At 33.4% G+C, this 23,588-nt stretch overlaps 1 protein-coding gene across 1 annotated transcript; it reads right to left on the bottom strand.

The window, feature by feature from the left end:
- Nucleotides 1-5,704: 5,704 nt before the first annotated feature.
- Nucleotides 5,705-23,315, bottom strand: LOC106873008 (lysosomal phospholipase A and acyltransferase). Its single transcript, XM_014920206.3, has 6 exons — nt 23,097-23,315; nt 14,964-15,117; nt 12,525-12,643; nt 11,036-11,134; nt 10,344-10,571; nt 5,705-9,833 (listed from the first exon to the last, which is right to left on the bottom strand). The coding sequence occupies exons 1-6, from the start codon at nt 23,185-23,187 to the stop codon at nt 9,289-9,291; spliced, it is 1,236 nt and encodes a 411-aa protein (XP_014775692.1). The 5' UTR covers nt 23,188-23,315; the 3' UTR covers nt 5,705-9,288.
- Between the last annotated feature and the right edge of the window lie 273 nt (nt 23,316-23,588).

The following is a 23,588-nucleotide window of genomic DNA, read 5'->3' as shown; positions in this document are numbered from 1 at the left end:
ATGTATGTATATTTATGTATATATATATATATGTATGTATGTATATATATGTATTTATGTGTACATATATATGCATATGTATGTATATGTGTGTGCATATATATATATATATATAAATATATATGTATGTATGCATGTATGTAAGGGAAATTATTACCATGTGGCATTTTATCAAGAAAGAAAGCATCCTGACAAGGGGGGGCATTATATTTCTGTATTTGGAATGCTAAAAACGCCATTTATACATTCATTGTACCCCTGAAATGGCCGTAAATGATATCCTTTACTGGAATTCACCCGAATCTGTATACTTATTTATATTTATTTTATCTACCTATTTACCCATGAATTTTTAAATTTTGAACTCTCATCTGACATTTCATATAAACATCAAATTCTTAGTCGATTCAGACAGTTCCTTTTGGAAGTCCTTACCTCGAATATTTATCCCTTTATTTGTCACTCCTCCATTCAGTACCTGAACCCAATGAACTCTAATTCGGTACCTGAACCCACAGAACCCAATGTACTTGACACATAGTTTTCACATATGAATTTTACATGTAATTTTGTTCACTGATTTATAAATTTATATGTATATTTATTTCGTTGTGTGTTTTAAATTATGCTTTGGAATTTGTATTGATTGCCCAAATATGTTCCTTCTATAATTTCCCTTATCCTTCAATTTAGCTTGCATTGAGCACTTCTTAATACAGTCCATATATTGTGAAGTATACTTAAAAACATACTTCATAAGAAAATTTAACTTTATATATATGTATACATGTATATATATATATATATATATATATATATATATATATATATATATATATATATACATATATATATATATATATATATATATATACATATGTATGTGTGTGTGTATATATATATATATATATATATATATATATATATATATATATATATATATATATGTATATACATATATATGTGTATATGTCTATCTGTAAAGCAACTCCTTTGGCAACCTGTCATCCTGCATCCTGAGGACCTTCAGCCAGAGTCTTCACAAGCAAAGAACATAGGCATAAACTGTTCTGGGAAGGTAATAGGGATGGAATAGGGGGTGTGGGCATACCTCTTGCAGAGAAACAGGTGGATAAGGTCCTAGAGGTAGTGAGGGTGTGCAATAGAGTATTTAAAGTCAGGCTAGTCTTGCAGAATGGTATAGCTACAATTATCTCTGCCTATGCCCCACAAGTGGGCTGACCAAATGAACAGGAGGATCACTTTTATGATATTTTTCTGCAGGCTACCTCAAAGATGAGTGACAATGATCTCATCTTTGTGGCTGGAGATTTTCATGGGCATGTCAGACAGCAACCTGGTATCTTCCATGGTATACATGGGAGCCATAGAGTTGGTATCAAACATGAAGAGGGAACTAGGCTCCTGGAGTTCTGCGATGCAAATAACCTATTGATCTGCAACACCAACTTCAGGAAACCAGCTAGCCACCTGATAACCTATCAATCAGGTGACTCTGCTAGCCAGATTGATTTCATTTACACCAGACAATGGGATGCATGGTTGCTCTTAAATACAAAGACCCTCGCTGGTGAAGAATGTAACCCCCACCCCAGCATAGACTAGTTATTAGTGACTTTAGCCTGGAGGTCAGAAGGATGCCAGAAAGCAGACCAATCTGGAAAAGAAGGACTTGGAAGCTTAAGAACTCTTCACATGGTTAGTGATTTAGGGATGTCCTTACCGAGAAATTTGATGATAGGGAAGAGCTACAGTCCTGTGACATAGAAGGCAGCTGGGAATTCCAGCAAGACAGCTTGCTGAGTGCCACAGACCAAATCTGTGGCTGGTACAAAGTCCCGTCCAGACCTAGGGTACTATGGTGGTAGAACAAAACTGTAGACAGAGCCATTCGAGTAAAGAAACAGGCTCGGAAGGCCTGGAAGAGTGGGGGGTGGCAGGAGAATGTATCAGATAGCCAAAAGGGAAGATAGGAGGCAGGTATATTTAGCCAAGGGAGTAGCAGAAAAGATGTTTGCCAATGTTCAGCAACATGAGGACTGAAGAATTGAAGTATTTCAGATTGCAAGACAGCATGTGAGTGAAAATCGTGATGTCATAGGAGAGAAATGTGTCCATATGGATGATGGTGCCTTTCCATTTAATGATTCTGCAAAGAAAGAGGCTTGGAGATGCCATTATGAAAGACTGTTGAATGTGGAGAATGAATGGGAGGAGGAGAGTCTGCCAAAGGTTGACCCAATTGAGGGACCAGCTACCCAAATTGACAATACCCTGGTAGATAAAGCAATTAAGGATATGAAGACAGGGAAAGCACCTGGCCCATCAGGAATCACCGCTGAGATGCTTAAAATAGCTGGCGGTGTGGGTTATGGTCTTGTCACCTGCATCATAAATCAGGTAGTTCATGAAGGAGTCATACCCAATGACTGGTGTAGCAGCACCATAGTCAACTGCTACAAGGGTAAAGGTGATGCTTTAGATAGAAATAACCACAGGGGTATCAGATTCTTGGATCAGATGATGAAAGTTACAGAGAGGATCAAAGCCCAACTAATCAAGGAGAGAGTTAGTCTAGATGAGATGCAGTTTGGTTTTATACCAGACAGAATCATCACTGATGCTATATTTCTGGTAAGACAACTGCAGGAGAAATACCTAGCCAAAGATAAACCTCTGTACTTGGCTTTTGTTGACTTGGAGAAAGCCTTTGACAGAGTCCCCCGATCCCTTATCTGGTGGTCAATGTGGAAACCGGGGATAGACGAGTGGTTGGTAAGAGCTGTACAAGTATGCTGTCAGTAAGGTGAGGGTTGACAACAAGTATAGCGATGGCAAACGGAAGGGCCGCCCCAAGTGGTACACACTCTAGCTACGCTAGTGCTTATATACCCATTTTCTTCCTTTTACCAAGTATAGCATTTTTCCTATGCGTTTGGTAATCACGCTGTCTTCCAAACTTTGTTTTCTGTTCATATATGCCCTAATAAATACATTTTCACCAATTTTGAAAAATCTTGCTCTATCATTGCAATTTTTCGTTTTTTTTTTTTTTACCAAGTAGCAATTTGTCGAAGACTGATTTTATTTTCTTCACAAACACCAGCTCCGCTGGTAACATACCTGCTGGTGTATTTGGAATTGGTGGCACTTAGTATACTCTTAGGAATTGTTATAGAGCTACCTCATCCATAACTTCCTTATTTGACTTTCTTAGGGCTCTCTTGAACGTATTGACAAGATGGTATGATGCAGTAGTTACATTTTCTTCAGTGAACGTTTTACAGAACTTTTTAAACTCAAAAGACACAAATTGCATTCCATTATCAGACACTATAGTGTCTGGAAACGCAAAATTTCACAAACAACTCAGGTAGAAAGTTTGTCGTTACTGAGGAGCTTGGCTTTTTACACACAAAAATTCCTGGCCATTTAGAGAAACTATCTACCACGACTAAGTAGTATGAACCATTTAAGGGACCAATTAAATCAATGTGTAGTCTTGACCACTGAACATCTACTTATGGCCAAGGTTCACTCTTTATCGTCTTTAATTTTGCTGTTAGAGCACATTCTCTGCAGCCTTTCACTAAATTTTCAATTTCTCTATCCATTTTTGGCCAGTACACATATCTATGCATTAAAGCTTTCATCCTCGAAATACCAAGATGTCCAACATGGAATTCCCTCAACATTATTTTCTTTTGCAGTGTTTCAGTAGACTATCACAAATTGAGTGTAGGTCCATGTCTTGATTTTGTTTTGCACCAATCCTGTTCCTGTTTACTTTTCTTGTCCACAGTAATTTTTTCATTTCTGTTATGAATTTGTTCTTTTCTGTATTTCATTTTATGTCTTCTAGGATCACTGGTAATTTGTGTTCCACATTCCACATTACATTTTTTATTTCACCTTCTGATCTTAATGCTGCGATTACCGTATCTTTGAATGGCTCACAGTGTTTCAGTATCAGTCTGGACAGACTAACCGCATGCCCTAGTTTTTTTTTATGGTAAATATTCCATTTTGAAATCATAATTCAATAATGCAGTGCCCCATCGCTGTAGTCCATTAGCTCTGTGTGGTGGTATTCCTTTTTTTAGAATCGTATACTGACAGTAGTGGGTGATGATCCGTTTGTAGACAGAAACTTCTTCCATGATTAAATCTATGGAATTTTTTTGCACCAAATATAATTCCTACAACTATTAAACCTTGCACATCAAATACACATACGAAATATAATTCCTAATGTTTTCTTTTCTATTTGGCTATAGTTCCTTTCTGCTGGTAATAACGATCGTGAGGCATGGGCTATAACCTTTTTACTCCCATTGTCATATTTATACAGAAGCACTGCTCCTACACCATAATCACTCGCATTTGTAGCCAAGATAATATCCAGCTTCAGATCAAAATGCTTTAACAATAGTTCAACGTTGAAATGTTTTTTAATTTGTCAAATGCCTTCTGGCACTTATCAGTCCAGCACCATTTTGCATTTTTCTTTAACAAATCATTTAGCGGGACCATTACATTGTGTATATTGAAAATATAAGTTTGGTAGCAATTTACTAATCCCCAAAAATGCTAGTAGCATAGTCACATTATTTCGTGTGAGGATATTTTTTTTATTGCAGTTGCTCAACAGTTCCACCCACCCTGTACTGAACAAAGTTACTGAATCTTTTAACAGACATACTTTTGCTGTTTTCATTCGGTCACGAAATGTCATATTACACACAAATTCACCTACAAAATACAATCTTTTACCTGTAACATCGTGTACTACTTTTGCAGACTTACTTAATTTTGGCTCTCTGATATACTTCCAAGTTTCTTCATTCACAATGGTAATATCACTTCCAGTGTTTAACTGCATTTTTACTCTTATATTTTCAATTTTCATATTTCCTCTTTGTTACATTACCATTTTCTTTCAACAACATCTCGTTTACTCTATTTTCTTTGTTCCAATGTTTTGTCATCTTGGTTTTACAATGTGCTTTTACGTGTCCAATCTTTCCATGAAACATTCCACTTTCATAAAGGAGCAGTTTTTTCCTCAGGTGTAGACCTCCACCTCCACATGTAAAACACAGGTTTGTTTCCTGATTTTTGTCCTGTTTGTACTGTATTTTAGTACACACTTGATTTCTATTCTGCTTATTTCACACTTGTTTCACTTGGGAGCAATCTTTATGTTCAATTTTCATGTCTTAGATTTACAATTCTTTCACACTCTTTTCACACTTGTTGTAAGGTTACAACTTGGTTTTGTTCCAGCTTAGCGAGAATTCTTGTTCTTACTTCAGCATCTTTTTCTACAGTTAGTCACTGAGTAAATATCAGGCACTTGAATATGTAGGCATTAACTAATCCAGTTTGAACTTTTCACACTCTCTGTTAACTCTACAATTTGCAATACAATTTGTCTCACACTGCAATATCTGCCACTCCACCTACAACAATTACAAACATAGGCAGAGAACCAGGTATTGTATATGAATGAATATCAACACAGTACTTGGCTGGTACTTAAGTTATCAAATCTGAAAGATGTAAGGTGAAGTTGACCTTGGCAGAACATGAACGTTGAATATAAAGGGACATAACTATGTACATCAAGTTAATCTGCTGTGCTATCATTTCGTACATCTTCCTTATAATAACAAGAAAATAATTTTTATAAAAAATCATTTTTTAATTAGAAAAATTCACTTCACAACAGTTAAGTACAGTAATAAACAACACCATAGAAAGCATTAAATTAAAAGTTTGATTCAAAAATACAAATGACTCTGGAAATATGAAAAATTATATTTTTCTTTGGAAATTTTAAAAATAAATACTCCAACATTATCTGTACTGTAATAATTTTTTTCATCAAATATAAATTAAAATAAAACTTATACATATATGTGAAATTGAAGTTTAGTGATATCAGGAATTTACTACATTATTGCACTCCCCTAATCAACACAGTTGCTTCAAAACTACTGATGTCACATAATTTAACTCAAAGAATATCACAAAACGATTCTTATTTGTATCATGAATGTGTTGTAAATTTTAAACATGGTTCTTACTTCCAACTTTAGAGAAGATCTTTCTTCAGCAAAAAAGTTTAGAAACCTACAAATCTAATATGCTCTTTATCTGACAGAGTGGGATTACCCAGTTAATAGTTCCATGATTTATGATTCAAGATCCAAAATTCAAGAAAATATTACCACCATTTTAATGTCCATTTTACCATGCTTGATTAGGTCAAGTGGAATTCATAAAGGCAGACTTTCTACAGCCAAATGCCTTTCCTGTCATCAACCTTTAGATTGCACAGAAGACTGGAAACAAATGACACAGTTTGTATGACAATAACACTAATTTGCAACTATCACAGGACACCTAGAAAGGACAAACAAGTACACAGTAAGTTTTTTCAGTTTTCATCTGCCAAATCTACAGACAAGACTTCACTTGATCCAGGGTTATAGTAGCTAATGTGAATAGGAATCAAATCATACAACTATGAGTAATTCAAGGAAAAAACAAAATATAAGTGTGTGTTTGTACACATATGTGTTTACATTCTCCAAAAATTGCTTGGTTATAGGCAATGATGTTACTGCCATTCAAAGACATTTGAAATTATATCCCTCAATTGAAAAGGAGGTATGGTTTAGCAACAGGAAAGGTATTTGACTATGAAACACTACCTCAATAAAATATTAAACCTAACCCATGCTAGCATGGAAAGTAGTGGCGGTGGTCCACCACCTCAAGATACATTTTGAAATACAAAGTAGAAAATAAAATTTTTTAGAGAAAAAAATTTGACTAGAATTTCTGGTAATTTTCAGCTCAAATATTACTGAGCCAAATTTGAAGGTGTAGAGGTTAAATAAAATCCAGTGATACAATCACAAAAAATCCAAGTACAAATGCCATAACCATAGTTCAGAAAGTAGAGATTAAAAGGGTCCAACAAGATACTACATTTCTTAAAGAAAATCAGTCATATATAGTTCATATTAAGTAATATGTTTTTCTTGCTTTAGCATTAAGGAAAATATCCAACTACAGAATGAATGTTACATGCACACACACACACACACACACAGAATTTTAATAATTGTCAAGAGTGCTTTAAAAATAAGAAGACAAATGAGGGCAATATTTATAATTGTAACAGTAATAGAAAATATACATTGATAGGTTCATGAAATGACTGCTTTCCATGCATGTAAAAATTCTGGTTTATGTAGGAAGGGAAGTGATAAATCATGACTTCAAGTTTTTCATTAAATAATTTCATGTAGGTGAAGTAACACCAAATAGAAATCAAAAGCCTGATGAAGCCCTCAGTTTGTTAAGAACTTATATGTCACAGAATTGAGAGCATTTGATATGAAGAAGGCTTTTTCTTTTCAATAATTCATCCTAAAGAGAAACCATATGCAGCAGGATGGAACAGTAAGATGAGACATTAATTTCATACAGTAAACACTTTCTTTATAATATCTACAAACTGTAATCAAGAAAGCCAAATGTGTCAAACTTGATCAAGTCAGAATGGAAAAGCTGAATTCAAATATGATAGCATTCGGTATTAGTCTGAATATTCTTTTCTATTCTAGGCACAAGGCCCAAAAGTTTTGGGGAGGGGGGCCAGTCAATTAGATTGATCCCAGTACGCAGCTGTTGCTTAATTCATTGACCCCGAAAGGATGAAAGGCAAAGTCAACCTTGGCAGAATTTGAACTCAGAACGTAGCAATGGGCAAAATACCACTAAGCATTTCACCTGGCGTGCTAACATTTCTGCCAGCTCACACCTTAGTGTTAATCTGAATATTATGTTAGTTCTAGTTTTGAAAAGAACTAAGATTAAGACTGGAATATTGTATACACATGATTTTATTACAGTCAATAATTCAGGCAAAACAGTAAATCATGGTAGCTTCACTTATTTGAAATATCTAAAGATCAACCATAACTGATTTTCTCACATAGCAACTATTACTTTAATGCAATTAAATCAAAGAAAAATATTACATCCAGTAAAATGAATTTGCTAACAATTTATGTCATAACATCAAGAATTTTTATATTTGAAAATAATGAAGCAGACATCAATAGTATTAGAAATGTTTTTTTTATAACAAACTTATCAAGAATTTTTATATTTGAAAATAATGAAGCAGACATCTATTGCATTAGAAATGTTCCTTTATAACAAACTTATCCATCATCTTAAAGCCAATAAGGTCCACAGGTATAAAGTAAAGCTTGATGAATAAAGTTCAGACTATTTTTGTGACATTAGGGAGCAAACTTGGCAAGTCAAATCAAAAATTTTAAAATAAAATTACAGGAAATACATCGCATTTCATCTAACAGCTCAGCATAATTTCTTTGTGAAACCATCTAAGCTGGAGGTTCAAGTTAAAATTAAGAGTCTCTATAGCTTCCATTTTAATGAAATATGGTCATTTTACACTTAATAAATGATATGATTGTTTGGATAAGCAACACATTTACAAAATAATTGTAAACCAATGTTATTTAAATGCACATAAAACTGCAAAAAGTCAATAACCAAAATCTTATTTTCATGTTCAACTGTTCATAAAAAAATTACAGATTACCAGAATAACTTACCCAGTTTATAATTTTTAATTTCCTGAAGCATAGAAGCAAAATTAATTATTTTCTTATATTTTAATAGAAATATAACAATATAATCTTGATGTGTTTTGGTATTATGAAAAAGTTTCCAACTATTGACATAAAATCTATTCATAAAAATTGCTTATAATGCAGCAAGTCATTAGGATTCAACAGAACTGCAAATAGTCAAGATAAATACCTAAAAGAAATGAAACTTAAATTCAATATCTAAATTTAGAAAACTTTTCAGCTCAGAACATGAAGACAAAAACTTGACTTAGAAAAAAGTAACTGAAGAGAATATTGGCTTGAAAAACAAACTAAGTGACAAGGAGCTCACTAAAAACTGAATTTCTCTTTAAAATGGAATAGTAGAAACAGTTCAGTACATGCCAATATACAAATTCATTAATTTTCAACAATTATACAAGTCAGATAAATGTACCATAAAAGACATGTCACACCATAAAAAAAACAGCAGAAAAATACAAACAAAAATAAATTGCAAGCATTTTTAAGCTTCGACAGCCACAATAAGAAAAAAATGTGCTTTTGAGAGGGATGTTTTAATAAAGTCTATTCAGGCATTCATTTTTTACTTTTTCAATTTGATTTTAGGGCTTTTAGATTTTTTGGTTACTATTTGGGAAATTAGATCAATTAATGTCTGATTTTTCAATATTTTCAAATGGTCTGCTCCTTCTAAAGTATGATGGTAAACAGGCTGTTTTTGTTGTTTTGACCATCGAAGACAACCATGTAAACTTTGTACATTTACTGTCCCATCTCCATCTCCATTTATTGTCGTTGGTTGAACATTAGGAAATCCTTTACCATAAACAAAGCTAGCTGGTGTAGATACATTGATTCCATGTATACAATGAACTTCCACTCCAGGTGGATGGAGGTCTTTCACAAGATTTTCTGTGTCTTTACGCATTTCAAAGCCAGTTGTAAAATTCAAATCTTCAAAAAACTGTTTGTAATCTTTAACAGTATAATTGCGGCCAGGATGGGAAACAAGGATTTCATCAGGTTTCCAGAAAGTATCGTATGGCATAAGCCAAGCTGTTGAAGTTGCAGTACGTTGGTATTTCCGAACAATATTATCTTTCAATATGAAAATACCAAGATTATCTCCTGAATATGAATAAAAACAAAAATATTTTAATAAAATTTTTTTTAATAAAGTAGAAAAGAACATTCATCATTTAGATAATAGTATGAACTTTTGCATTGTTTTTACTAGTGACACTGAGAAATATAGCTCTGTATCATTCAATCCATGTCAATAGAGATGACAATGATGATAAGTAAATATGTTATCTATTCAACCGTGGCCAGAGAGTTGTATGTAGATCTAAGTTAAATTAACTGTTGCCAATAGGCAAACCTTGCAATGTTTTGATCATTTCAAGCAAATATTCTAGAAATGTTAGGCAGCAATTATCGTTCTCAATCTAAAGTCACCCAGTAAAATGAAAGATATATTTGCTACAATAATCTTCTATAAGAGAAAATGTGATAATAACAAAAATAATTTAATCAAAATTTCTTCTGTTCTTAGACAATATAATTACTAAATACTTCGTTATTTTTTAAAACATACTATAAAAAAATTCAAGGATGTTGACAATTACTATTTCTTACCTGACGCCATGACTCGGAGGGTTTTTGCAGCACCACCCCAAACTCCAGAAATTGTGATAAAACAGTTAATATATTTATCTTTCCAAGCCTGTGTCTGAGAATTGAGAAAGTATAGCATAGTTGGACAACCCATGCTGTGTGCAATCAGTGTAACTCTAGATCCATTGCTTTTGTTGTAAGTTTCTTCAACCAGTGATTTAAAGTTCTTAAAATAGTTTTGAAATTCATCTGGAAGTTAAAAAAAAACAAAATTAGAAACAGAAGTCAATAGTTATTCAAAACTTTCCCTTTTGAACCAGACTTATTAAATTGAAGCTTATCTCAGTTTTATTTCCCAGTTAAATGAGTCCCATTGAATAGGTTTAATTAAAAACCTATTCATCGGGACTTATTTAAGCAGATGTGCCTATCACAGGTTTAATTAAAACATCCAAAGCCATATTATCAACCTTATAAACCTTCACACATACAGATACAGGCCTTCTTTAGATTTTGAAAGTGGGAGTTGACAAAAAAGTTATGCAATATTTACTTCTGCAAGTTTGTAGATAATTCCTTTCTTTTTAATGTAGCATAAGCTAAGGTCACACATCAGTTAAAGTAACATGTATCTTAGTATACATTTTACAAGCTAATCATGCACCAGTATTTCTAACATAGATACTTAAAACAGATGAAAAAATGACACTTACTCGGAGAACGTCTAAAATCATATGGTGCTCCTCTAATAGATACATTTCGTGTTAATCCCAGTTTGACAAGTTCTTTAACAATATAATAGTAGTATGTAGCTAAAAGAAACAGTAAAAATTGGCTTTAATTTCAATGAAATGCTTTAATTATATTGAAATAGATCTTTGCAAATTTAGAAAATGTTGCTGTATGTTTGAAACAGAACTTTTTGCCAGAAAGAAATGAAATGTTCAGTTAATGCTGAATTAGTTTAACAATTGCTATCTACTATAGGCATACACTCTACTTGTAACTTCTTTACAAGTGTGATTTTATGCTTTACCAGGAACCTTGAAGTAGAAAATGAATTATATTGTATGTAAACCATAACTTTTAATATTGATTTAAAGGTGTTCATATCATAATTCAATGGTGTAAACCTAAACCTTGTTATAGCCAGTACATTTATATTCTCTACTTGCTCTGATATATTTAATTGAAAAATAATTGGCATCATAATGCTGACAGTTTTTAGAATTGATTTGTAATTTTATGTACCTGGATTTCTCAAGATAAACTATCTGTAACACACTAAGACTCAGTAATCTATCTTCTAACACAGTTAATGAAATAATGGAAATACCAAAGAAAAAATTTGTAAAGAGACATTGGAGCTTGATGCAGCTTGTTAGACTATCCAACCAATGCCAGCATGGAAAACAGACATTAATGAAGCTTGATGAATAAAATTTAATGAATAAGTTAAGAAAACAATGATGATTAGCAAATATTAACTATTGAAGATAACAACGATGGAATCTAGAAAAAAAGTACTTTAAAAATAGTTTTACAGAGGTGTTTTTTGTTAAATTCTCTTTTTCCAGCAATAATACATAGATTTTTTTAAAATAAAGTATTGGAGAAACGGGTTTTGCAGGAATTCACTAATTCTGAAATTGAGCAATCAATTATCATTTAAAAATATGATATATCTCAAGGTCTTCTAGACTGGCTAACTTCACATCTTAGGTCACCACACACAACTTTTGAAATATTTAGCTTACTTAAAAATAGAAAAATATATTGGATGGTGTGTAGTCCTGAATACACTATGCCTATATTTTAAAAGCAGATCAACAGGGCTGAAATACATTTTATCATAGGTCTAATTGATCAGAGCTGTCTTAGAGCTAAAAAAACAAAAGATAAATTGGATTATATTTAATTTGTGACTGTTTCATAGCTGAAGAATTGAGTATAGTCTGTTAGATACTTAATGCTAACTTAGGACACTGGTTAAGAATAATGATATTGAGAAAGTGACTGAGAATCAATAGCATCAGCAGGTGTATTTATAAGAATTCAATTAGCATAAACCAAAAATAGGGTTGACTTGAAAAATACAAAATCAGAAAATAACTTATGAAAAGAAACTAATAAATACAAATGTGTAACATCAAATCTAAGAAAAACATCTTTTAAATAATTAAAAGGAATGAATTAACTCACTGAATCTTTCTCTCCCAGGGTCTAAATATTCTACTGTTGGAGTGCTGCCAAAACCAGGAATATCAATGGAAACACCTGGGGAATCTAATGTTTTTCGAGTTACATTATTATACACTAATCTGCAAACAAAGAACAAGAAAAAAACAAAACAATATTAAGAAAACTGTATTTTGACAGCACAGCATTGTAAAAGAAAGTTCAGCACTAGCTATGATGATTTCTAGATCAATTAACAATTTCACAGTGCATATAAATAAACTCAATTACAAATCTCCCTAATATTTATTCCACACTCACATTTAACTTCAAATACTGAGTATGAAATTAAATATATTAAATTATGAAATAATACATTTCTAAATCTCTCAGAGATTTATGCAGTAGTGATACGATGAAGTAGTTGTATGCTGTCAACTTAATGTGATAGTCCCATGAAGGGAATAATACTACTGTTGTTTAGACCTAGGAAGGTGCACTGCTTCCTGTCAGCCTTGACACATTTCCTGTGTCCTTATGTTCACAAGGGGGAGACAAGCACCTCCACCCAGCTAAGCCTGCATCCAGAGACATGTTTCTGAGTCTTTGTTCATCATCAGTCTGGAGTAGCATGACCTGCTAGTCTCCCCCTTGTGAACATAAGGACACTGGAAATGTGTCAAGGCCAACAAGAAGTGGTGCAGCTTCCTAGGTCTAAACAACAGTAGTATTATTATCTTCATGGGACTATCACATTAAGTTGACAGCATACAACTACTTCATTGTATCACTACTGCATAAATCTCTCTGAGAGATTTAGAAATGTATTATTTCTAAATTTGAAATCAGTGAATGTATTTCACTAGAATTATTATATGTTTACAAGAGCTTGATGGACATCTTCGACTAGCAGGTCATGCTACTCCAGACTGATGATGAGAAAAAACTCAGAAACATGTCTCTGGATCCAGGCTTAGCTGGGTGGAGGTGCTTGTCTCCCCCTTGTGAACATAAGGACACAGGAAATGTGTCAAGGCTGACAAGAAGCGGTGCAGCTTCCTAGGTCTAAACAACAGTAGTATTATTCCCTTCATGGGACTGTCACATTAAGTTGACAGCATACAGCTACTTCATATTAAATTATGATTATGCTTTTACCATGCTAGCACACTTTGAAGGATTCTATAGACTCATATGTTTACAGGAATAGTTGGAGTTAGTATTTTACAGTTAAGCACTCTTTGTGTTTAAAGAGTGCTTTGCCGATCACAATGATGAAATAGATTGCGCACTTCAAGATATATTTTCAGCTATGTAGGTAGAAAGACATATACTAAGTCTTCCTATCTGTCTAGATATAGATGTTTCATGCCAACAGGGTTTGTGTGCAATTCTTTATAGCATCCGAAATCATGGAAAATAAAATCCATAACTAAATTAGAACAAGATAACCTAAACACAAAAGATAACACTTTCATTTCCAAATTATAGCTAATAATTAATTTAAATCAAATCTAATTTTACAGTCTACTATTACATGCATATAAGAACAAAATGAATACTGAAAGTCAGTCTCAAACCAATCGATAAGCTTCATACCTTCTTTTGAGATGACTAAATAAATTGTATCTTAGTAGCTAACCCACTTACATCTGTTTGCCTAATAGATATATTGTCCATTCATGCACTTTAACTTGCTTTTCCATACTAGCATGGGTTATATGGGGAGGTATTTGAGGCCAGATTTTTACAGCTGGATGCTCTTTCTGTTACCAACCCTTACCTGTTTTTCAAATAAGGGTCTTTTTATTCCAGAGAATTTCAAAAGTACAGAACTAGTGGATAATTTGTTAAGAGGAAATATCAACAAACATCACCCTTGTAGCTCAGCTACAAACAGTGGTGTCATAGTTTGCAGTTTGTAGTTGTAGCTCAGTACCGATTGTAAAATTCACACACACACGCATATATACAATGAGTTTCTTTCAGTTGCCATCAACCAAATAAGGCATTGGCCAGCCCAGGGCTGTAATTTCCCAAGTTGTTGCACAATAGGACTGAACCCAAAGCCACACTAATGAGAAGCAAGCTTTTAACCACACAGCCATTCCTGAGCCTATATAATCACAAATTTTAAGACACCTCTTGTATAACAGTGATGCTTGTTTACTATTATCATGTAACATCAAGACAAGGATACATAAATGTAGTATACACAACACTTCCTTCAATTTTTGTCTCTCAAATCTACTCAAAAGACTTTGATCAGCTTGAGGCTAAATTAGAAGACACTTGCCCAAAGTGCTACACAATGGGACTAAACCTGAAATCATATGATTCAAAAATGAACTTTTAAATAAAGTGTGTGTGCGCATGTGCACTATTAATACTTTAAAGCATGCATCTGAAATACTAATATATTACCATCTATGAAATAAAGTAGATTAAAATCTGATGAACTACCTCATGTTGTCAACGAAACAATCCTGAGCAACAGTTATTTGAGTAAGATCCAGCCATAATGTATAATAATAATTAGTTTTCTTCTCACAGTAGACAACAGGAGTTGCACTTTTATTCAATCTTGCATTAATCTGGCTACCTCCATCTCCAGGAACTATAAATGAAGATAAAAAAAAGCAAAGTACAACCTATAACAATACAAATGATTCCAATATCAATTTAAGAAAAATTTCAATGATTTTTTTTTTAATATTTCAATTCAAGAAGGTAAGGTCAAGCTTCCTTCTTGGAAGATTCATGTGAAGGAGGGAGAAAGGTATTGTTAAACTGGAGACATGGCTTGAATGCTTGAAACAGAGTAGACTCTACAAAAGATACTCAAAGACTAGGTGGTAGTGTATAAATCAAGCAAAAAATTAAGTCAACAACCCTAGCAGGCTGGGGCAGGATTTGAACTCGGAACACAAAAGCAGGACAAGTCCCATGAAGTATTTCCTTCAATACTTTAACGTTTCTGTATTCACTACCACACACTGGTACTACATTTTGGAAATTACTTCACAGTTCAGTAAATTATTGTGCATAACGATTAAACTCTTCCATACCTTACCTGGCACATTATTGAGGTAATTTACTATTGCCTCCCTTTGGAGTTCAGTTTTTTTTTTTATTCTCCAGCTGTAATTGAACTCAGACTCTATTTACAACAAGGTGAAATGAATCATTTTAAAAGTTAAGTGTCACAGTCATTGACATCTTGCAGCACCATGAATATAACTTGAAGCAAAAAACATGAAATAAGACGCCTGATAACCTATTTATTAAATAGGTTACCAGACATTTGGGCTATTAGTACATCAACTGGCTTTCAGTTTCTGTCAACTAAATTTCACTCACAAAGCTTTTGTTGACTCTGAAGTTATGACAGAAGACACCATAGTCACACAGTAGGGTTGAAGATTGAACCCAGAATTTTACAGTTGTAAATCAAACTTCTTAATCATACAGATTTTGAATGAATTCTATAAATTGGTCACTTTCTACTTTGAATTTTGTCAACTTCCAATAAAATTCAAAATGTTGATATTCTGAATGTTTTTAATAGAGTGGGCTATGGGACACAAGGGATAAGTTAAAGGAATTCAGTAGAGCAGTAAAGGTATTTACATTACTACTGTACCACTATCATTTACATAGCAATCAATTCCCCCACAAACCCCAGCCTGCCATCTTAAACAATGGAAATTCTCAGTTGAAATGCTGAGATCTTTATAGGTCTGGATCAGGGTTGACTTGAAGTAAAGAGCATAACCTACCCTGATTCCCACTCTTTATTACAAACAATTGTTTGTAAAAAAAAAAACAGTGGGTGTCTGGATAGGTTATAGGTTATGGCACATTCTGCTTTCCACAATATGCCATATGGTTCTCAACTAGACAGCAGTATGGATCTGTGAATCAATGCTAGTTGTTTGGCTGGCTACTTATGTATGTGCCTTAGGATTGCTCAAGACAGATAGCAAAAAAATAACATTCCTGTTATTTAGACTAATATCACTACTGCTAACTGTTTCTTGGTCATTGTTACTTTCATAAAGAAGTATATCTGTGCTGCAATCCATTGCAGTATGAATTCCACGTTTCAAAAAATATTCTGGTCATTAATTCTACTCTCACAATTACCCAAGATGGTTTCACCCACTGACATATACGTGACGAGGGGTAACTACTTGTTTAGTCGCTCAACTTCTTTTGTCCTTGTTCCTGCAGTTTTGTGAGCTTGAAATTAATCTCGCACCAGTAATGCTGGTTTCTTCAACAAACCACTTGGATACTCTGAATACAACTACAGCTTCACTCTGACTTCATCAATGCACCCTGTGTAATGAACAAAAGCAATAGACAGAATGATTTCTTTGGACACTGTTTTTATTTAAAGATAGAAAAGGCAGGAGCTTCGTGTTGTTTTTCTAACAAGCCTACTATACAGGTCTTTCCAACAGTGTAGGTCTTTCAAATGCATGTGTTTTTATAGTAACTGTTTTTGCACTTTTATTTTCAACAATTTTATTTGACAGCCCATCAGATGTTAATGCCAATTCATCCATATTGCCAACTTGCTCTATTTGGAATTTTGTTTACATCCTGATACTGATTACTTATAAAACTTGAGGATTATTTGTTCATACTCTTCAAGTCGCTTCTCTGTAATTCAGGTCCTCATTCTCATGCATACAAGCCTCTTCAAAAAAAGGTAGCACCAAAATGAACATTCAGCAAACTCATCTGCCCCTTTTCAGCCAATCTTGTCTTACACATTATCACCTTTGTTGAGACTGTATACTCCATAATTTTATGTCTTCCTCTAGTTGCTGGAATTTTGTTTATGATGAAGTTCACATTTTTCCGTTCCTGTGTTTTTTTGTTTTTCTTTCATGTCTCCTTCCGTTTTCTCTTTTCACAAATTGTTTTGTTTTTTTTTTTCATCTGGTGTCGATACTGTCACTCGGTTATCCAGTTGCTATGTTGCTTATACATTCAATAAATCATAGCTTGTAATCAATTATACATGTTAGTGTTCTCTGCTTGCTATCATGTAGTTTCATAGATCATTATTATCAGCAGTTGAATTAAACTGACTGGTAACAGATGACATCTATTTCAAGGGTATTTCTGCTTGTTAACAAATGGCACAAAGATCATCATTATTGTAAATTCACCATAAGCCCAACAAAACAAATAGCATTCAATTACTGCTGCTAGTAAATTCTTGTAAACTTCTTACTGGTTATAATATATTACAACATTGATATTGGGATATATTTATTACATATGAATAGTAATTGAAAACTTACATCTACAAGACTAGGATTCTAGTGAAAACTGGGTTCAGTAGTCAAACCTAACATTTTAATGATAAGATACAAGGGATTTCTGGAGAGATATTCTACTGGAAAAAAAATGTCTTATGAATAAAGAAATATGGTATATGTGATTGAAATGAAAATCTCTGGTCAACTGAATTATCCATGCAATTAAGAAACAAAAAAAATCTATCGAGAGGTCTTTAAAATCTAAACAAAAGGAAAAGGAAGATAACATCAATAATATCAGCCAATAGAATTTTGGGAGAAATAAAGATAATGCAGGTAGGAATGGGTCTTTAAAATCAACTGGGAGTTGTCTCTTGCTTTTTTCTTTTTCTTTTTGTATATTTTAAATATTCTTTGTCCAATTGTATGGAAAATCTGAACTGAAGTTTTTCAACTCACTATATTACCTTTGTGAGACCCTCTTTGTATGTGTATTTAGTATACAGAATGCTCCCTTCTGGTCTAATGTTGGTAAACACACAAGATTATTCACCTTCTTTCCAAAAACAACTTTGGGCATCTTTATGAATTCCATATGCCTATAACACTCATGGACATGCTTACAAAATCAAAAAAATAACACAGTACCTATGACTTTCAGAAACATTTTTTCACTCAGAATAGCTGGAGCATGGAATAAATTACCTCCAACAGTTGTTAGCTGTTGAAACACTACATCCTTCAAAGTTTCCATGCTTCCGGAAATTCACCAACAGTACACCTGATACTACCACCCACCCACTTTCTTCCTTTTTTTTCAAGACTTTTTCGCTATTCACTTCCTTTACATATCCTACGTACTGTTCATGCAGCTTTGGTTACTTTTTCTGATGAGTTGGAGTGCACCTGAGCACTGTATATAATAAATTCATTATTATTTTAACATCATTACTTCCATTCAATTTCTATAGATACTTAGGTGCTGTCAGCTGAGCTAGATATATTTTGTCCAAATCTAATAAGGTCTGAATATCTTGTTTTTATCAGTTGGCTTTAAAGACAAGGTCCGCTCTTAAATTGCATTGTCTTATTTTTCCAAAATTCTTGATAGGTCTAATACTATTGAAGTCAACTCCCTTGTATTTTTTTTTTTTATCATGTTTTTAAAAAACCTTTGAAGGATGTATGAAAACTCATAGTTAATTGCAATTACCAGCTCATCATAACACACTAGTGAGTCTGTGTATTTTGTGTGCAGAATACTCCTCAAAGGTATTTACCCTCAGCTCTTTTGCTAAAATTAAATCAAACTTTTATCATCAGCAAGATATTCAAACTGTAAAAGCTGCCTCTTCCTCATTCTAATAATTCAAATATATACATGTTATAATCAACAAGTATACTCATCTTCCATTTGCTTCTTAATACCATTATACAAATACTTCTGTGAGAAGGTGCCTAATTTACAGCTCAACTTTTTTCTATTTTTGGAATGTTTGGAATACCATTGATTTTTTATCAAGACAGAGGTAGGCTCTATTTCATGTCTACCAAGTTGAAATAATTTCTAAACAGCCATAGGATTTCTATAAGTCTTACAATGCCAAATAATCCCTCAGAGAACTTGCATTGAGAGAAAAAAATAATGAGATTATCAGGAACCAGATAAAAGTTAGCCCTTGAAAGTAAGAGATTAAACATTTCACAATAGAAATGTTTTATGTTTTAGCTCAACAAACTATATGACCACAACCATACACAGTTTCCAACAAGACAGTTTGCAAATGGTTAGTTTTTAGAAAGACTTCAAATGGAACAACACACCCACTGGCATTCCAAACTTGGCATGGTTTATCTGCATCGTCATGTACATGATTCAAAATTTTAATTGCAAAGGTTAATCTTGATTACACACATTTAAAGTTTTCTAAATAGCAGGGTAGACAAGGTTTCTATAAGAGATCTATTCCCCAGAGGAATCAATGAACAATCAAACGATGCCATTCAAGCCAAAAGAAGGAGGCTCTACAATACTGCTTCATCTGCTAGAAATAGGAGCCAAATCTTCAAATCATAATTTTAACCACAACTAAAATCTTAAACCGAACAAATTTGATAATGAAGTTTGAATAAATAGGATTGTTATATCCTGTATTTGAATAGATGGAGCTGTTATTGTGTCTGAATAGATGGGATTGTTAGAGGCAGAAGGCCTTTGACCATAAGTCTGCTTCATCAGATGTGACCTAGAATGGGAGAGCAACAATTATGCCAGTAACTGAAGACATATGTACAGTTCAAACTTAAGAGGTAAATAGGTTAGCTATGCTTCAAGAAAAACACAAAATTGATTAAAATAACTTTATTTCCACTGGTACACCAGTACCTACATTCAATGGCTCTAAACCTATTGTGAAGAATCCTGAATGTGTATTACATGTCTAAATGCAATACATTTGATTGTGACAAAACTAAAAAAACAATATGAATTTTCTACAATTAAGGATTTAAAAGTAATTATTTCTAATTATCTAAAATTTAATATACATTCTCAGCAAATTTGTAAAAAGAAGCAAAATCTATATCGGTAATGGTTTTCAAAGTGTTCTTAACTAAAGACAAAAATTTCTATGTCATATACTCTTTTACTTGTTTCAGTCATTTGACTGTGGTCATGCTGGAGCATCGCCTTTAGTCGAGCAAATCAACCCAGGACTTATTCTTTGTAAGCCTAGTACTGATTCTATCGGTCTCTTTTGCCGAACCACTAGGTTACGGGGATGTAAACACACAAACATATACACATACATACATATATATATATATATATATACACATATATACAACGGGCTTCTTTAGTTTCTGTCTACCAAATCCACTCACAAGGCTTTGGTCGGCCCGACGCTATAGTAGAAGACACTTGCCCAAGGTGCCACACAGTGGGACTGAACCCGGAACCATGTGGTTCGTAAGCAAGTTACTTTATTTCATAAGTATTTGCCATAAAGGCATTACAAAGAGGGAACGAACAAGGACAGACAAACATAAAAGCGGTGAAGTAGCTGTATCGAACAATAATAGTTTGACTATATTTACAATGTTCGATTAAAGCATTGCTCATTACAGATGCAATTTGTAATGGCTTTCTGAAGTATAGACATCCGACCACCAGGGTAGACCCCTTGCTTTTTCTTTCCCTTGTTTTTGGCTTCCACTTACCTGGTGCCACACACAGCCACTCCTAAGCTTTTTTTCAAAATTAGAGTATGCTACTGAAATTTGGAACCCATCTTATTTTCAAAGTATAAATAGATTAAACAAGTTGAGAAACATTATTTCTGATGAAAATTAGAGGTATATCTCTTGCATCCAGAATTCCAAACTTAAATAAACTCAAATTGCAGTCTCTTGAACTGAGACAAACTGTCAAAGATATCATTTTCTTTTTTTTTTACAATTTCTCTATAATCTCTATCAGATCCAACAAATGCTCCAACTGCTTCTTTCATATATTTTCTACCCAGATACAATAAAGATAATTAATAGCACTTTTAATATAGATTATTACTACCTGGAACTCACATCATTTTTTGAACTCATGTCATGGTATCAGAAAAGAGTCACTTCTTTCTTGGATTGTCTCTGATCCAGCAGATCTATAATCAAAGGCATTCAAACCATAACCATCCTCTTCTATTTTTTTTTTTTAAATTCAAATCTCCTTTCAAATAATTTCTGTTCTTCCAATATTTCTATGGATTAAGGAGGTAAGCTGGCAGAATCGTTAGCTCACCAGACAAAATGCTTACCAGTATTTCACCTGTCTTTACATTCTGAGTTCAAATTCACCCAGGCTGACTTTGCATTTCATCTTTTTGGGGTCAATAAAATGAATACTGGGTCGATGTAATTGATTTGTCCCACTCCCGAAATTGATGGCCTTGCGCCAAAATGTGAAACCAATATTTCTACGGATTCATGTTAAGAAAGTTGGACCCATGTTCGAATATAGTGGTACATACTAACGCACACTCCTATATACACACACAATATATTTGTGGTTAGTTATTATTGCTTAGCCCCTTGATCAGCCCCCATCCAGCAAACCTATTATCAAAGACATTCCGCCCATGACCATCCTACCTTAACTAAAATATAATAACAGCATTTTTGAAAATCTTTTAGATATTAAAACAGAATACTCAACACAAAATGATTAATGTTCAGTTTTGTGAAATTTATATTCAGTTATATACGTGCACGCACACATACTTTATTTGTGGATTGACTGTGCGCTGTATGTGTGTACATACCTAACATTACTATCATGTAAGTTTTTATGTAATAATTTTTCTCCTTTCAAATCTAAACTATGAAAAAATATGAAAAATCAGAAAGAAGAAATATTCGATCAGTACGATTATTGTTTAGTCCCCTAGGGGCTAAACAACGGCGTGATGTAAGCCATTCCTACCGTCACCATCTTTTTATGGGCACCTAGAACTACGTTAATTCATTATTTTTATGGCAAATGGTATGATTTGAAAGAGGAAGGAGCTTGTAATTTAATGTCCCACGTTAGCTTGTAATTTAATGTCCCACGTTAGCTTGTAGTTTAAAGTGCAAGGGTGAATGTTAGTCAACTGACAGTGGAAATTCTCACAGAGAACAATGTTTTTCTGTAATTTAATGCAAAACGGTCAGTGTCACTTTGGGACATCTCGAGGTTGGGGACAGTAGAGATTATGTCAGAAATGTGGATCAACTTTTAGATTAAATACGTTCATAGCTAAAACATGATAATTAACTGTGATTAAGTGTTATGTGGCTCTAATTAAATGTAGTTTTATAATTGTGAAAGCTGCCTTTAATAAAAATTAAGTTCTTTGCTTTATTGTTAGGAATTAGAATATTTCAAACTGGATTAGAATATTACAAAGTCGAAATGTAATAGCTTTTCATGACAATATTTCAACGCTTTCACAACTTCGAAATTGAGTTAATTATTTAGAGGCCAGATAAACAAACTATTGTCTAAAAGAAGGAATTATTCAATATTCTAAGAGCACTGATGCTGCATATACAACGACTGATTAGAGAAACATGCAACGAACGAAAGAGTAAAAATCGCACTGTAGCATTCATATATTGAATTAATAACGAAATTTTAAAAATATACAGGATGGAAATGTAATTAATTATAAAGAGAGGGGCAAGCCGAGAAATTCGTGTTTGGGATTTCTAAAAAGTTTTAAAACTCGAAGAAGCAACATTAAAATGAGACAATTTATCATGGTAGACAATAGTTAAATTTTCTTACCCAAAATGACTGGATTTATAGAAATAGTAAATGTTATAGTAAGAATCAAGAGTAAAAGAAGCTCCAACAGAGTTCTAGCAGAAGCTGCCATCGTGTGATCACTGGCGTCCACAAACAAGAAATTATTAATGTAATGTAACCCGGTGTCAGGCGATTTTATGTACTTGACTGAAAACAAACCGAGATTAGTAAGTACAGCGAGCAGATGTTGAAAGTAACAACTATCACTAGTGAAGGCGATATATATATGTGTGTTTATCAGGTGGAGCTGCGTGTATGTCAGGTCGCGTCACCAATATTTGGTTCTCTCCATTTCTGCTTGCTGTATCGTCAAATGTTTTTTAAAAACAAATGTGTGTGTGCGTGTGCGTGCGCGCGCGGGTATGTTATATTTTGGGATGGTCATTTTTTTTTCCTTGCCAAATAAGAGTGCAAAAAAAAAAATCAACCACCGTGAAATATAACAATTTCTGTTTCAGCACACGATTTCAC

The sequence above is a fragment of the Octopus bimaculoides genome, chromosome 1 (genome assembly GCF_046866305.1).
Source record: "Octopus bimaculoides isolate indiv1 chromosome 1, ASM4686630v1, whole genome shotgun sequence".
Classification (NCBI taxonomy): domain Eukaryota; kingdom Metazoa; phylum Mollusca; class Cephalopoda; order Octopoda; family Octopodidae; genus Octopus; species Octopus bimaculoides.
The sequence above is the reverse complement of the archived record's forward strand: the minus strand, read 5'-3'. Positions and strand labels throughout refer to the sequence as shown.